General features: G+C 33.5%; 1 protein-coding gene across 7 annotated transcripts in view; it reads right to left on the reverse strand.

Annotated features, from left to right (window-relative positions):
* Window positions 1–681: 681 nt before the first annotated feature.
* Window positions 682–18,271, reverse strand: part of CEP57L1 (centrosomal protein 57 like 1) — a 45,503-nt gene continuing 27,913 nt past the window's right edge. For 6 of the 7 annotated variants that reach the window (XM_012438397.3, XM_012438396.3, XM_012438398.3 and 3 more), the window contains 9 exons: window positions 17,371–17,533; window positions 16,406–16,585; window positions 15,150–15,271; window positions 10,878–10,994; window positions 9,218–9,295; window positions 5,483–5,560; window positions 5,141–5,334; window positions 3,882–4,026; window positions 682–1,836 (listed from right to left, as the gene is read on the reverse strand). In XM_012438397.3, coding sequence (XP_012293820.1) covers window positions 1,615–1,836; window positions 3,882–4,026; window positions 5,141–5,334; window positions 5,483–5,560; window positions 9,218–9,295; window positions 10,878–10,994; window positions 15,150–15,271; window positions 16,406–16,585; window positions 17,371–17,533 — 1,299 coding nt within the window. In that variant the 3' untranslated portion in view covers window positions 682–1,614. Of the gene's footprint in view, window positions 1,837–3,881; window positions 4,027–5,140; window positions 5,335–5,482; window positions 5,561–8,651; window positions 8,739–9,217; window positions 9,296–10,877; window positions 10,995–15,149; window positions 15,272–16,405; window positions 16,586–17,370; window positions 17,534–18,271 lie in introns of all 7 variants that reach the window. The other variant, XM_012438399.3, reaches the window with a different exon arrangement.

Raw genomic sequence — 18,271 nt, forward strand, 5'->3', positions numbered from 1 at the left:
TATCCTCAAGGAGGAAAGGCAAAGTAGAAAAACAGGTAAAGTGATACAACTGAGTTTAGATCAAATACCCTATGGAACATTTCCAGGGCTGAGGAGCTAACGGTAGGGATGAGGGGAGTGAAAGCTGGCAAAGGGCACATGCACTATTTACACCAGGAGGAAACCTTGATCTCTGCCATTAACTACTTTCAAGGACAATTCCAAGTTTTAATGTGCCCATCTTCAGTCACCTCCCCACTTCCAGGTCTGGAAGTTCTTCTAACATGGCATCTCTTTGCACCATTAAAATGAAGTATAGTTCTCTTCCTCCCCAAAAGGTCCATAATTACCCACTTTTTCCTAAACAAGCTTCTTGGGAACTTCCTAGGAAACAGAAAAACTGTCTTCTAAAAATTGCTCTCCTTAGCTTCCCAAGATCCTGACCTAAAAATTCCTTCACATTTATAACTTGAACACTCTCTCAGCCATGGATTCAAAGAATTCAGTAAATACATACTTCCAGCTCTGTCCCTTAGGAATCACCATCTCTTAAACTGCTACCCTATATTTGAGCTCCTCCACTCTATTACACCTTTTTGGTCTGTCTTCTATTTCTAATTCAGTTCATGACTCTAGTTCCCCAGTTGCTTCAGAGGATTTGAGTGAGAAACCAAGAGTTCAGAAGAATTGTACTAGTTTCCATAGGTGCCAGAAAAATGATCAAGTGCAAATTTATTATAAAGCATGCATACACAAAAACATTTGACATTACTGATTTTAAAATATAAAAAATAAAAATATACCACACTACCCTGAATTTCTGCTGGATGAGGTAATTAAATGCCCAGCTTTCTCTTCCTCTATACTTTCTTATAAAAAAAAATCACTTTTGTGGGTCCTAGAAATTCAGTCTTATTATATACAATGCAAAGAATAAAAGTCAGCAAAAATTATAAAGTAGTAAAATTGATCATTGATTTTTTTTAAAAACACTAGTTTTGTAAAAGGGAATGGGAATAGGAGAGGAAAGCTTCTGCAATAGAATTCTGTCTCCTAAAAATTAAGTAGCTATGGGTTCCTATTGTCTCATAAAAATTTGGATTAAAGTCTTCTTCACAAAACTGTGTAACTGTTAAGCTTTTCCCTTTCCAAAAGAGAAAAACGTTTCACACACATCTCTAAAACAAAACAGAAAGAAAGCACCAGGAAAGCTAAATGATCTTTCTGAACTCTGTTCACTTAACATTGGTTTTTAAGGTTATAAGCCTAGTAAATGAAAAGTGGAATGAATGGTACTTATAGCTCAGATTTAACTCAATTTTGAGTACTGTCAATCTAGTATAATTTCTTAAATTTAACTTAAGATATCTGCAAAATGAACAATGTTTCTAAGACAAGATGAGGTTAGGGGCTTCAATCAATAAGAAAAATAAAAAAGCAATAATTTATCATTTGGAACACAGTAGGTCATTAGGCATCAATTTAAAAATACTACAACTTTATGTTTTATAGAAGCTAGAAACATGATTCAAACGTGATTCAAATGTCACAAAGTTGTATTAAATTAAAACCACTTTAGACAATTCAAGGTCTCATTGACAAAGTTCATTTAAGGTGACAGTTTTTGCTATTTTGTTACTGTTCCCACATGATATCATCTCTTCTCAATTTCACTTGAAGATTATGAACTCGTATTGGATGAAAGCTGTTGTTTTTCTGAAAAAGGTTAGTGTCAGTCAAACATTTTCTGGGGCTATTTTTTATGTTCCTTGATCCTTTAGGGCTGCTGCCTTCTTGCTGAATACCTGAAGCTTTACTCATCTTTGAGTTTTGAACTTTTTGCTGCAGTTTACGGACCTGGAGAGAGAAAAAAATCTAACATTTTAGTCAAAAATATACTAAAAATATGCTCCAAAATAGATGAGTTGGATTGATGGTTTAAAGATTACATTAAATTAAAAAGTCCAATTCAGTAAGTATTTTATTTATTGAACATCTAGTACATGCCTAAACACTGTGTCATCAGGTAGAAATATAATGAAGAGAAAAGCTCTTACTTTCAAGGAGCTTACTGCTCCTATTAGTGAAAAAAAAAGCATATATGTGACAACTAGAGAATACTCCGAGCCAGGATAACTTTGAATAAGACAAAAAGTGTTACATGTGAGAAGGCCAAAGTAGGATAAGGTCAACGTGGGTGGGAGAGGTTGAGGGAAAGGTTGTATGGTAGATATTAAATTGGTAAAAACTAGAGAACAGAGAGGAGAGAGAAGAACCTTTCCGGTAACATTAACAGCAAAGCAAATAATTGTTTCTAGTTTAGAAAGTTACACACACACACACACACACACACACACACACACACACACGCATGTATGTATGGGTGTGCGTGGGGGGTGTGTGTGTGTATAAATATATGCATTTTTTAACTGCCATTCGGTAGTACTTTAAATTCAGGAATACCTTTGTGTACAAACACTTTTGTGTATTCCCGAATTTAAAGTACTACAGAATCGCAGTTTTAAAAAAAGTCAAGGGAATAACTTTATCCTTGAGTAGTATATGGTAATAGTGGAGGCAGACAGAATTAAACAAAAACAATACCTACCAACTAGCCAAAACCCATTTTTTCAAAGTCTAACCCATTACTTAGGCTATGTCACTTGAGCATAGGTTTAATTTGTGGCATAGGTTTAATTTGTAGAGCTGATTCAGACTTTGGGTGAGTACCTAGTTCTCTATTTGGCTAACAGTCAATTTTTATTACGGATATTACATTTATCATAATATAATGCTTACAAATTTATAACTGTTCTAGCTATTATAGAATATAAATCACGTTTTTCAAAATATAGTATAAACGACCTGAGTTTAAAAAATGATCATTCTTCTATTCAATTTTCTCCTATGCAATTTCAAGAAAGTGTACAAGTTGTATAATCTTCACTCCAAAACAATCATACAGAAATTTTTACTTATTATAGCCTTAAAAGACAGTAAAATAAAAATATTTGTTTTAAAAATTTCACTTCTTTCTTTCTTCCTTTTTTTCGTTGTCATAAGAAGAATAAAAGTAATAATATTCTGTATCTTTTATTACTTTCCTATAAAAAGCAGGGAGGCTTATTTGTGACATTCATATATCATTAACTTTGATGAATGGTGATTTTGTCCATAGACATATGGCTACATGATGGGACTTGAAGGTTCCCTGGAAAGGCTCCCTCTGCCTTCTGCTCCAACAGTGTCATAGTGCTGCAAGTTCAACCTATGGAGTCATTGTCTTGGAATTAAATATTATACTCGATGATTCTTGTTAAAATAGAAAACCATTCACTCTTCTTAGTTATTAAGACTTAACATATAAGTATAGAGTTTTCCTCACTATCCCTGTCCTACTCACTATAGCTAGCCTAGTATAGGTCCCCAGGGAATGGAACATAACATAGCTTGTTTTGGGAAAGGGGAAACATGCTTTAAGGATTGGGGCACTGCTTGGGAGCCAGGTTTATGTCTGGTAGTGAATTAGAGACCTGCTGACATAAGGGGTATCATTAAAGCATTATAAGAGAGAAGGAAAAGAAAATAGATTGCTAAGAGGATAACTGGAGGGCTTCTAAGGCAAATTTAATCTACCTCACAATTTCCCCAAAGCCATTTCTGAATACGTAACTAAGTTTCTTTGCTCACTTAAAAAATTTTAACTTGGAGAGTTATGTAGGAGGTCCATGTTATTCCAATGGGACAGATGGCTGTATTTTGTCACAGGTCTATGTGACTACCACCTATCTTTTCCCTAATTCCCATATACAGACCTCAAATTTGGAAAGTCATACAGAGATATAACACTGAATCCAGATATTTTATCTCTTTATTAAAATCTCTTACTAAAGCCTTCTTACACTGTCTTGATGCTTCTTCAGTTTGGAGATTTGTTCTCCTTTAATTTCCATTTTCTTGATTAAACACTCTAGTTCACATTCTATGTCATTACACACTGAATGGCTTTCAGTTTCCTTCATTTGTTTCAGTAGTTCTTGGTGCTCCCTATGAAAGAATAGCAAATATTAAGCACCATTATAGTTTATTGCATATATGTCTTTACCATAATTAAGCAATTTTCTGTTCAATCATAAGTTTCAGTCAGAGTTAAACATTACCCTTTAAAAAGTCTCCTTCTTTAGGGTTGTTTAAATCTATGGTAAATATAACCAGGCTCCTGTGATTTGAAATTAAATACATTTAGAAATACCTTAACACTGCTAAGGAACTTTTAAAAAATCTGAATTCTTGATGTTCACAGATCCATGTAGTAAGATATTTGATGTCTTTAACTAGAGGTATTAAAGGGCTCTCTTCTTCATTATTGATGTAAGATCTTTGGAAGAATTCCAGCTGTGGTATTTGCCTGAAAAATTTCTGGGTTTGGAGTTAGCCTACTGAAATGCTGTTAATAGAATTAGTTATATCTTCTACAGAGGTCTTAGATCAACTAGCTGGTCAGCCAAATCACATAGTTCTGAAATTTCTGTTGAATATATATTTAAGGGAGAGGGAGGCACAATATTATGTATCTCATACGGAAATCTTCCTTACTATAGATGCTTCAAAATTTGTAATGCAGACCAGCCAGAATCTAAAACAAGGTATTACATTCCTACTTGTCTAATGAAATCATTCATTCAGCTAAAAGATTCTAAAACACAAAGGGAGAGCCTTATAAAAGCTTTTGTGTTATAATCTAAGGTCATCAGATCCTATATGTTAGAATGATAGTAGTATCTATCAGTCCAGATTTTGTGAATACAGAAATACCTTAGAACGAAAAAGTACTAGTTACACAGAATTGAAATTTTAAATAGTACTAATAAATACAATGAAAAAAATGTGACAATAAATATGTCCAAATGGCTAAGTAAGGCCTTTAAGAATTTATAAGTGGTATTGTTCTTAAGACTAAGAAGAGAAAAATGATATCTAAATATCTTGGTACTTCTCCTGATAAAGAATAAAAATACTGGTCAGGCATGGTGGCTCATGTTTGTAATTCCAGCATTTTGGGAGGCCAAGGCAGGAGGACTACCTGAAACCAGGAGTTCAAGACTAGCCTTGGCAACATAGCAAGATATTGTCTCTTTAAAAAAAAAAAAAGAATACTTACATACTCATTTGGTCCAGCTCATCTTGCATTGCCATCAAAAGTTCAGATAAATTGTCACAAATGGAAATGGACTTTTCTGAGTCAGTAGGAATAGCCTTACACCAGGAAGTTGTTCTAGAAGGCTTGGGGAGACATCTTGGCTCAGTCTCATTAGAAGATTTCTGAAGGATATGTGGGCCACGATGTTGTCTCATCTGCAAAAATTTTTGCATATTTGCATTCACGGAACAGTTTGCACTGGCGAACGTATTGGAAAAGAAATAACTGAGAACAGATATTTAAATAGCACTTACAACAAAGCAGGAGTTTTTTTGAACAACTCTTCATTTTATCCCCTCTTACCTTTTCAGCCACAAAAGGCAGTGCTCCAAACTTTGAACAAATTTGCCTAGGTGGTCCTCTCTTTACACATTTAGTTTTCTAGGGATTGACAAGAAAAAACATAAATAAAAAATTATTTTAAAAGTTACTTCTGATATGAAGAACTCTCAAAACTCAACAGAAAACAGTGCAACTGGAAAATGGGCAAAAGACATAAACAGAAATTTCACTGACAAAGACATACATATGGCAAACATATGAAAAGATATTCAACATCATTAGTTATTACGGAAATGCAAGTTAAAATTTCAGTGAAATATCACTGCACATCTATCAGAATGGCCAAAATAAAAAATAGTGACAATACCAAATGTTGGCAAGCATGTAGAGCAAATGAATCACTCACATATTGTTGGTGGGAATACAAAATGGTACAGCCATTTTGGAAGATAGTTTGGCAGTTTCTTATAAAACTAAAAACATGCTTATCACATGACCCAACAATTGTTTTCTTAGGCATTTATCCTAGAAAAATGAAAAGTTATGTTCACATAAAAACCTGTGCACAAATGTTCATAGCAGCTCTTTATTTGTAATAGCTAAAAAATTTTTTTTTTTTTTTTTTGAGACAGGGTCTCATTGTGTCACCCAGACTGGAGTACAGTGGTGCAATCTTGGCTCACCACAACCTTGGTCTCCCAGGCTCAAGCGACTCTCCTGCCTTAGGCTGCTGAGTAGCTGGGATTACAGGTGAGTGCCACTACTGCCAGGCTAATTTTTGTATTTTTAGTAGAGACAGGGTTTCAAGAGAGGAAGTCTTGACTTCCCAAAGTGTTGGGATTACAGGTGTGAGCCACCACGCCCAGACCCAAATATCCTTTAACAGATGAATGGTTAAATTGTGGTACATCTGTAACACGGAATACCAGGCAGAAATAAAAAGGATATATTGATACTTATAACAACTTGGATGGACCTCAAGGGAAAAAAGCCAATCACAAAAAGTTACATACTGTACAATTCCATTTATATAACATTCTTGAGATAATCAAATACACAGATGGTGAACAGATTAGAGGTTGCCAATGTTCAGGGAAGGGATGTATAGCATGAAGGAGTCTTTTAATGGTGGAAGAGTTCTGTATCTTGATTGTTGTGATGGTGACATCAATGTACACATATGATTCATAAAATCTACACATATGATTTCTCTCTATGTAAAACTTTCCTATTGCTGTCAGTTACCATCTAAAATTACAACTCTAATTATGTCCCTACACTTCTCAGAAGCTTTCAATGGTTGCTGTTTATAGAATAAAATTTCAAACCCTTAACATGGCATTCAAGGTCAGCCATTAGCTCACCCCAAGCTCTATTTTCCATTTTAACTTTCACTATGATCCTATCTCACCCCCACTACTGGACTATTACGTATAGGTCCCTGGAAAAACCAACAAATTCCTCAGACTATAATACATTTTTCCTCATCTCAGTCTGTCAATACTTAATTCTTCAAGACTTGCTTTAACATAGCTTCTTGCATATTACCTTTCACATATTCCTTTGTCTACACAGCACCACAACACACTTTGTTTAAACCTCTATTAATTTTCTATTATACTGTTTTGTATTTATCTATTTCTCACAAACTCCTGTCTTACTTATCTTTTTATTACCTAGAGATACCAGTCTATGTACATCAAAATGTATAATTGAATGAACTATGTCCAGGACATGGACAAACAGTGGGATAGGAAGCAGGTCTCTCATAGAGGATTCTTGAAATCTGATCCTACTTTCAGCAACTTTAGCACTACCTCCATCTTTAAAGGGAGACACCATTATCTGCACACCCTGTGAACTTGGGATTTGAACTACATACTTCTATAAAGTGATTTTGCTGTTAATTACTCTGTTCTCTTCCAGGAGTTACCTTTTCTTTCCTTCATTTCTTTTATCTTCTCTCTGTACCTTCACTATTTTTACAATAAATAGGTAAACTGAAAAAAAGTTCCATTAAAAAAGTTATCATCAGAGAGAGGATGCCATAAAACATACATATTGGGCAATATGTGTTCCACTGGCAAATTACTTACAGTGATTTTTCTATTTAGCTTTGTAGCTGTGAATCTCATTGCACAAGCAAGACACAAAACAAGTATTTAGGAAAGAAAATAAGCAAAATAAGTCATATTAGGGAAATATTTTTCATTATTGTAGTTTGAAAATTCTTTAAAATGAAAAAATTATGAAATATACAGTCCAAGTATTGAACACGAATTCTTATTTATGTAATAAGAGTAGCCAAAGTTAAGTATAATGTTCTCTCCATTATTTTATCTACAAGCGAAGCACATGGCAGTGGCTAGAATTCCCAAATAGCATCTCCTGTCTCCTACAGCAAATGGCACACAGCAACACTCACTCCATTCATATCTGAATAAATGGTAATAATGGCCATCAAAACCATAATTCCAGAATCATAAGATTAAAAGGGATTAAAAACATTTTTCGTACCATTATATATAATTAAGAAAGGTTACTTAAATAGAATGCATTCAAAACATGAATTCATCTAAACAAAATATGGATCTATAAAGTACTAACTCGCCAATCCTTACTTTTAGGCAAATTCACAAGAAATGAGCATAGAAATTACACGTAACAATAAATTCTCTATATAAATGACTTTACAGACTTAACAAATCTGTAAGAAAAACTTATTTTTTATAGTGCATGTATTACATAAAACTGCTTTCAGGATCTATTATGTTGTCAATATCTACTATGTTGTTTAGTGTCTCTTTTATAAAGTATCACAAAATATATTTCTCTAGAAGTTTAAAACTAGAAAAATGTCAATCTTTCTAGAAAACCTTGAGAGCTTCCTGTTATTTCACAAAGATAGCTACACTGTCCATTACATGTTCCTTTTTGCTTTGGTTGTCAAGCAAACTCAGAGCTAAATTTTTTACATGACTGCTGCTACTTTTTTTTAACCTGAATCTTATGAAATTTTCTGTCCTTATACCCCAAATCTTCATTCATTATTTAGCATGCAGTACTGCATGTCTTTTATTATGTATCTTCAAATCCTTTTTAGAAAGGGGTAGGTATAAGCATTAAGAGGGTGTATAAATAAGTATTATCAAATAAAAGTATTGTTTGGAATAAAGTTTTATATGCACACCTTTGAAGATTTCTTCTTTTCCTTGGAGTGCTTTAGATTTGAAACTGAAGACATTATAATTTTACTGATTTCAAGTCCAGTTTGAAGCTATAATATTTTTTTTAAAAAAAGTTATAAAATTGATTTGTAACATGCAAAAACATTGTAATGAGCTATCAGGTCTAAGTTTATAAATATGAAAATGCTTTTTGAAGAAGAAAAGAAAATTTGAAATACTATTTTTGTATGTGTGAAGGTCATTAAGTCTATTGGTAATTACAATAATTTTGTTTATAAAAGAGTAAATTATTTAATATACATATGTCAATCAAACTGAAAACAATCTATCCTAGGAGTTCTTTCAACTGAGAATATATGTTATTTGTCAGAATTTCAAAAGATTAAAAGACCTCTTGATAATACAGCCAAGTATTATACTGGCTGAGTGAGAATTTCATTATTATAACAAAAAGACAATTTAGGAAGCAGAAATTAGAATCTAGAACACAGGTTTCAGTTTAACAAAAACAAAAATATGGTAAAATATATATGGTTTAATGTCATAGTTTATATAGTGCTATATTTACCTCAGAAGCTTTGTCTTGAAATAGCTTACGTTGATGTTCTTCTTCCTTAAGTCTTTCTTCTAAATATTTAATCTTGTCCTGCAAAAGAGTGAAAAACTAACATTGTTATATAAAAACTAGAGCCAAGCATCCTTTGTTTCTTTTCCAAATAGAGTCCTAAGGGTCTTGATTCTTAAGAGTTTCGCAAATTAAGGCAGAAAATGAGAAAAAGGAAAGGCACAAAATGTTAGGATTCTGTTTTTGAGCCAGAGTCTTGCTCTGTCGCCCAGGCTGGAGTGCAGTGGTGCTATCTTGGCTCACTGCAACCTCCGCCTCTCGGGTTCAAGCAATTCTCCTGCTTCAGCCTCCCAAGTAGCTGGGACTACAGGTGTGTGCCACTACGCTTGTCTAATTTTTTGTATTTTCAGTAGAGGCCCACCTACTAAGGATGTTCACCATGTTAGCAAGGATGGTCTCGATCTCCTGACCCCGTGATTTGCCCCTGCCCTGCCGCCCCGCCTCCCAAATGCTGAGATTACAGGCATAAGTCACCACACCCAGCCAATGTTAAGATTTTTCTTGGCTTTCTTCCCACTTCTTTATTTGCTTCTTCATCTTCTATTACATACAAGGAGAACAAAGGGAAAGAAAAGAATACACACACACATAGGCTTTATTAACTTCCAGCAACAAAAGCATTATGATGAAATTTTTAAGGTGTACATCAAACAGTTACAGTCTTGGGTTTCAACATTTCATTCAAAACATATAAAAATAAGTTTCTACTATTTGCATAAATATAATAAGCGCAATTTTGGGAGCAAGAAGAGTGAAAAGACATAATAGAAATATACAATGTGATCCTTGTTACTTAAGAGCTTGTACAGATTAAGTATCCCATATCTGAAGTGCTTGAAACCAGAGATATTTTGGATTTTGGAATATTTTCATTACTGGTTTGGTACCTCTAATCCAAAAATTCAAAATTCTATATTACTCCAATGAACATTTCCTCTGAACATTTTATTAGTGTTCAAAAGTTTTGGATTTTGGAGCATTTCAGATTTTGGAGTTAGGGATACCCAACCTGTACTGTATGAAAAGAAAAAAAGAGTAATACTCACAAAACAATAAAACAACAAAGCAAGGAAATAATTTGAAAGGGATCATATATACATATAACCTTATATATATAAGTATCACATCTTTTATCTGTGGTGTGGTTCAGAATAGAAAGACAGTACTATTTCAAAGGGAGAACTTCCTGAGTGTTGGAAAGCTCAAGGAGGACTTCCTAGAGGAATTATGACTATGAGAAAACCCTATAAAATGGAAAGGATTTGGAGGGAAAAAGGATGGAGAGGGGAAATGGAATAGGATTAATTTGACTACAAGTGGTAGAAGACAATTTTTCCATATCCTTTAGGTAAAGTATCAGACAAATGAAAATATCCTGCCGTATTAGAAGTCAAAATTACAATTTCACATCAAAAGACAGCTCATTCATACTGTGACAGAACACATTAACTCTCACTCTATAGGTAAGAATTCATATCTGGATTATTAAAAGTTGTCAATAAAGTTTTATAAATCTAAGATTTACTCTACATTCACATAAAATACCAATTATGCTTAACACTAAAGATTTATTCCTGTTGTCATCACTTCAAAGAAAGCTTACCTCAGCAGTTTTCTGAGTTGCTGTAAGTCTAAAACACTCTTTTTCTAAGATATCAAGCTTTTCAAGTTTTGCATACAGCTTCATCTCATCTTGCTCTTTTTCCCTCTGAAGCTGGGCCTAGAAAAGATAAAAATAAAATAACAACCCTGAATTTGGCAAGTAATGCCAATGGAACAAGAATAATACAGTTTCTGAGAATTCAAAACACAATATGACTATCATAAGAAACATGTACATAAATGTACATACTTTAGGTCCTTACAAACAACAAGAAAATCAAATACTTTTTATTTAATTTTTTTCAATTTTAAAGTCATAACTATTTTGTTTTGTTTTGTTTTTGAGATGGAATCTTGCTCTGTCAACAGGCTAGAGTTCAGGGACGTGATCTCGGCTCACTGCAACCTCCGCCTCCTGGATTCAAGTGATTCTCATGCCTCAGCCTCCCGAGTAGCTGGCACTACAGGAATGTACCACCATGCCCAGCTAATTTTTGTATTTTTAATAGAGATGGGGTTTTACCATGTTGGCCAGGATGTACTCGATCTCTTGACCTTGTGATCTGCCCACCTCAGCCTCCCAAAGTGCTGGGATTACAGGCATGAGTCACGCCCAGTCCATAATTTTTTAAATTAAAATCTAATTTTTTTTTCTGAAAATCAAACACTTTTAAGGAGCAAATAAAACGTGCAAAAAAGACCAGGTATGGTGGCTCATACCTGTAATTCAAGTACTTTAAGAGGCTGAGATGGGAGGACTGCTTGAACCCAGGAGTTTGAGACCAGCCTAGGCAACATAGTGGGCATTTATAATCATACTAATGTAAGATACTAATTATAGGGGCAACTGTGAGGGAGCAAGACTCTATACTATCTGCTCAATTTTCTATAAACCTAAAATGGCTACAAAAGATAAAGTCTATTAATTAAAACAAAACCAAAAACAATACCAATAAACAGTCTTGGTAACCTGTGGTTTAATAACATTCGGTTGAAGTCCCAAAGAAGAGGAGAGAGAGGTGGGACAGAATAATTATTTGAAGGATCATGGTTGAAAATGTTCCAATTTAATGAAAAATATGGACAGATTCAAGAACCTCAAAAAGTCCAAGCATTTACAAAAAAAAACCAGGAACATCATTATCATATTGTTGAAAACCAGTGATAAAAGGGACAATCTTAAAAGCAGTCTGAGAAATGGTGACACATTATGCATAGAGGAATAAAGAAAATAATTTTGATTAGAAACTGTAAGATCCAGAAGATAACAGAAACAAAAATCTTTAAAGTGCTGAAAGAGGAAAAGATGTCAACCAGAGTTCTATATCCAGCCAAAATATTATCTTTCACAATGACAGTGAAATAGACTTTTCCAGATAAATAGATGCTAAGACAATTCTTAGTATTCTGATATTTTCCTTCAGACTGGAGAAAAATGATACCAAATGGAAAATGAAATCTACACAAAAATAAAAAGCACAGGAAAGGTAAAAAATATATATTTTTGTTTCCTAATTTTTCTGAAAGAATAATTGACCATTTGAAGCAAAAATAATAATATATTGTGGGTTATATGACATATGCAGAAATAAAATGTATGAAAACTATAGCACAAAGGGGAATAAGAGGAAGCATACTGAAAGAGGATCCTACATTATATGCGAAATATTTTAATACAGATTTATGGCAGACTGTGGTTAGTTAAGGATACATATTTTAGGTCTTAGAACAGCTATTAAAAAGGACCATAATTTGTTTCAATATCTACTAGAGAAAGACCCTCATCTTATTCTTCAGAATAGTCTGGCTATTCTTGGACCTTTGCTTTTCCATATAAATTTTAATTTCTTAAAAATCTATTACGCATTTGACCCATCAAAATCCAATATTGACTGTTACTTTTACCCTTCTGCCAAGACAATGCAAGGGTATTAGAACACTTTAAACTACTTTACTTCTTCCTAATATATAAGCCATTGTCCTGACGAATTTTAATTCTTAATATATATTTAAACCACACAAAGCATTATTGTTTTCTATAATATTCATTTAGATTTATCCACATATTTACCATCTTCATTGCTCTTTATTCCTTCCTGCATCTCTGACTTCCACCAAAGGTCATTTTCCTTCGGTCTGATGTCCTTTAGTGTTCCCTTTAGAGTAGGCCTACTTATCTCAGTCTTTTTAGTCTTAAAATGTCTTAATTTCTGATAGATACTTCCTCCAGGCATAGAATTCTAGACCAGCACTTATTTCTTTTAACACCTTAACTCTATCAGTCCCTTGTCTTCTGGATTCAGTACTTTCAGTTGAGAAGTCAGCTATCACTTTAATTGTTCTCTCTTTGAATGTAATATGTTTTTCCCTGGATGCTTTTAAGATTTTACTTTTTTTTTTTTTTTGAGATGGAGTCTTGCTCTGTCATCCAGGCTGGAGTACAATGGCGAGATCTCAGCTCACTGCAACCTCCGCCTCCCAGGTTCAAGTGATTCTCCTGCCTCAGCCTCCCAAGTAGCTGTGATTACAGGTGCCCGCCACTATGCCTGGCTAATTTTTGTATTTTTAGTAGAGACGAGGTTTCACCATGCTGGCCAGGCTGGTCTTGAACTCCTGACCTCATGTGATCCACCCGCCTTGGCCTCTCAAAGTGCTGGGATTACAGGTGTGAGCCACTGTGCCTGGCCTTACTTCTGTTTTATTTTTTTGAGTTACCTATGTAGAGTCTTCCTTATGTTTATCCTGCTTTGATTTTTGTGGGGTTTCTTGAATCTATGGTGTAATTTTACTTTTTAATTTTGTAATATTCTTGGCCATTATCTCTTCAAATACTGCTTTTGCTCTATTTTCCCTTTCCTTTTTTTTTTAAACTCCAATTACACATAAGTTGGACCTCATTCTAATATTATGCCTCTTCTCTGTTTTCTGAATTAACTATCTTTCTTTGTCTCTTCATTGATCTGCATGGTTTGTCCTTCCAGTTCACCAATTTTTCTAATCTGTTGTTAGATCCAGTCAGTTCTAAATTTGTTATAATATTTTTCTTCAGTTCTATAATTTTTATTTGGTTCTTTCTCCAATCTCCTTTGCCAGTTTATAGTTTCCAATTATTCAGTAAACAATGCAATCTTGTCTTTTAACTTGATTATAACAAGCATAATTATTTTAAAGTCAGTATCTGTTAGAGCCAGTCAGTACCTAGCTGGAGCTAACTTTCGAGTGTCTATACAGTCTGTTATGCATGCTGTTTCTTATTTATTTCATAGTGTCTTATCTCCTTCTGCCTGATTATCTTTGGTTAAAAGTTGCTCATTGTGTTGAAGAAATATTTGTAGAAATAATTTGAGGCCCCTGGGAATATCAGTTATCCCAGATCACTGTAATTCAACTTTAGAAACTAAGGTTTTCTCGGCTACCTTGATAACCTGGAGAAGGACTATAATCTGGGTTGTTTTTCTTGTTCACGCTTATAAAGCACTTGAGTAGAAGAGATTTAGTAGCATCCTATTTGATAGGTTCTGGACTCTAATTTCCTTAGCCACAGATGGATGGCTGTCAAAGGCATTATTTAGCCTCTCAACTGCCTCGTCTGGAACCAGAAATATCCTTAGAAGAAAGAAGCCCGAAATGTCAAGACAAACTGAATTTAAGTCTGCAGAGAACTTAAATTTTGAATTGATGATTTTTCATCACGTTGTCAGTTACTCAAATGCCTTTATGATTTTTCTTTGTTTCTTTTTTCTCTCTTTTTAAAGAAATATTCTGTTCAGTATTTGTTTTTCTCTGCAGAAGAGGTGGTTCAAATGACCTAGCTTGTAATTACTGTAAGTGGAAATCTCCTGTATATAACTTTATATTCTACTTTACTTAAGAGTATAATACGGCCGGGCATGGTGGCTCACGCCTGTAATGCCAGCACTTTGGGAGGCTGAGGCAGGCGAATCACCTGAGGTCAGGAGTTTGAGACCAGCCTGATCAACATGGAGAAACTCTGTCTCTACTAAAAATACAAAATTAGCCAGGTGTGGTGGCACATGTCTGTAATTCCAACTACTCAGGAGGCTGAAGCAGGAGAATCGTTTGAAACCAGGAGGTGGAGGTTGTGGTGAGCCGAGATTGCACCATTGCACTCCAGCCTGGGCAACAAGAGCGAAACTCCATCTAAAAAAAAAAAAAAGAAAAAAGTATAATATGACAACTTTCCCATGACATTAAACTATTCTTCAAAAACATACAAAATTATATTATCATTCCTTATAGAAAATATGCTCACCTGTTGTTCTAGGATCATGTTCTTTTCTCGCTCTACATTGAGAACCATTCTCTTTGTATATTCTAGTTGCTTCTCTAGAAGAGTACAACGAGACTGGGCTGAGCTTAACTGTATACTTATATCTAAGAAAAAGACAAAATAATAACGAGTAAATTACCTGATTATCACATAGATCAGAGATGTGGTTATCACAAGAAATTATGTGAATTCAATCAAGAACTAAAAGTTTAGGGCCTCTTTTATCTCTGAGTATTGACTTTTCTAGAGTTATGAAAATACATCTGTAAATAGCTCATTAATTACATAGAACTGGTTTAATATTGTCTCCTCCTAAAAATCCAGAGGGCATACTTCTGAAAGAGGAGGATGTCAGTAACTTGTGAGACGATGTCAGTAACTTGTTGATGGAAATAACATCATCTGGAAAAACAGGCTGAAAGTTTCTAACCTATCAATTCTTTTCTTCTCTTTCAGGAAACTCAAGTATATGCATCTACCACTCTCATTTTCCCGTTCTTGACTGCTGGCAGCATAGTTAATTCCATAGCAGAAAACCTATTTCTAATCATTTAACTCTTTACTTTCTTTACCCCTTTCTTCCACTTTTGTCTAATTACCTCAGAAATCTTTTTTTCCCCATTTCTTCATTCTACGTCTAAGTTGAAATACAAACTTGAGCCTTGTTTATGAGGATGAGTGTAGTGTAATAAGGAAAAAGAAGTCATAAGTTTTGAAGTGAAATTATATAAAAGACTTACGTTCTAAATTTCCAAAACTTTTCATAATTTCCACAGAAGCCTCCCCCATTTGCCTATTTCTTCTAATTAACCTTTTTTCCTCTCCAGTTAAATAAAATTCTCTTGTATACATTTTTATTGCTTTTATATTCTTTAATTACTAGTGCTGTTTTGTATTTCAAATTCTAAAATTTAGTGTTAACTGCAAATATTTCAGTTATGGGTTAAATTGGATCTCGTTGGTTATTCTGAAAATACTCTAATTTTTAAACACAACTTGTCTAAAATCCTAATTTTTCCTTTAATTTCTAGAAATTATGAATTATAACAGATATGATAGAGGTAAGTTCAAACTATATCTTTTCCCCACAAATATCAAAAGGTCTGAAAACATCGTCACGAGGTTTGAATATATATAAGAACAAAGATATCTGAGTACATTTGCTTAGACTAGGCTTATTATTTTTGAACTGTAAACTTCAGTAACCCCTGGTTTCTGAGAACTACTGCATTTCTTACCTTTTTTCTGCTTCATCAGCTCCTGGTGTGCCAGATTTCTCTCATTTGTTTCATTCTCCAAGGCCTTCTTATACCGTGCTGCTTCTATGGAAAGAGTGTTCAGGTTATCTTCAGCCTGTGTTCTCTCCAGCTCTAAACGATGAATTTTTTCCTGAAGAGTTTTTAAGGCTAAAATAAGAGCTGTTGAAAAAAATTTTGTTGATGGTTTAAGTGGAAGTTTCTGAACACTTACAGTCACAGTAACTTAAGAAAAATAAGCAGTATATTTTTGTTAGTGAGTCAGAAAAATGTATAAGTAATAATGCATATCCTTCAAAAAATGAAAAATAATGACTAACACTCTAAAGAGGGACACATTTTTCTAATATATCTTGTAAAAACAATATATCTATGATTGTATTTAGTGATTTCTAAGATTGAGAAAGTTAATAACCATAATTTTAGTAAAATATTTTCAAATGAAAGGACTTAAAACAATGTACAGTCTGGAGAGCAAAAGAGTCTGAATATGGATAAGGAATATTAAAATACAATTTCTACTAATTAACAAGGCAATTTAAGTTTAAAGTTAAAGGTTTTTTTCTCAGTTCTTGATGGATTCTGTTTTAGTAAAACCACACATATTTATTGTTTCTTTGTCCATGATGCAGTATTAAGAAAAAATGATAACCTAATGGTTTACCTGATGTCAGACCTGAAAGATAATAGTACATTGTACTACTGTGATTTTTATTCAACTATATATTAATATCTTCATGATTCAGTTAAGTTTAAAGTTTTAACTGTCATATAGTTTATGTCAAATTAGATGCTTGCTAGAGATTATCATTTGATTTTTATAGATGAGATAAATGATATTTATTCATCTTTATATGGTATCTGTGTTCCACATAAATATGAAAAGTTTTTCATAGCATGCTTTTACCATTCTTCTAATTTTATATATAATTTTACATCAGCATTACCTGGGCTATTTGGGCTATGAAGTATCTTAGAAGAGGTAACTTCTAAGTTTGCAGGATGGCAATTCTGAGATGATTCATTCTCGGTGAATGATGGAACAAATACTCTTTTTGGAGGTTTATGATAGCTTCCTACTATACTATGCATTAATTCAGAATCCATTATCTGTAGAGAATAAAGGAATTTTATAGTACAGTATCATTCTTTCCTATTTTAAGGGTGAAAGCATTGTACAAAAATTCAGGTGAAACTTTAACAACATAATCATATACTATGGAGCTATATCTTTATGAACTTAATAAGAAATTCAACTCTAATAAGCTTGGCAATAAAAGAAAAACAATATGATTTCTTGTGTAAGTAATATAGATAATTCTGCTTGATTTTCAATAATCATATGCCCTGGAATGAGCATGATATGAGTGATGTGAATTTACTGGATTCTCAAGTTACTCATAAATCCCATATACCAATCATAGTCTGAACACTTCTCCACAAGCAGTGCGACTCTAGGACTTAAAGAGAAAGTACATATTCTAAAAGACAACAGAGCTTTTAAACACAAACCAACAATATAAACTGATTCTCTAATACTGATTGTTGAATTCTAATGTATGGCTTCCTAAGGGATTTTCAAGAGTAATTTTGGATATATGAAATATTGGAATCTAACCCTTGAATAAGAGACATCTCTGCTTAATGCATTAGCATTTTAATAACCTAGATTAGAAAGTTTCCAAATCTAAAGAATCTAGAATAGTTTTGTTAGTCTGGTTCTTTTGTTGTTGTTGTTATTGTTTTTGTTTTGGTAAGAGAGCCCTTTTAACCACTTTAGCAGTTAAGTTTTGGTCTAAATTTTCCAAATCATTTTATTTTCCTTTCTGCAATTTAAATATTTTAGAA

The sequence above is a fragment of the Aotus nancymaae genome, unplaced genomic scaffold (assembly GCF_030222135.1).
Source record: "Aotus nancymaae isolate 86718 unplaced genomic scaffold, 86718_ANA_hifiasm-v0.15.2.pri h1tg000040l, whole genome shotgun sequence".
In the NCBI taxonomy this organism is placed as follows: Eukaryota; Metazoa; Chordata; class Mammalia; order Primates; family Aotidae; genus Aotus; species Aotus nancymaae.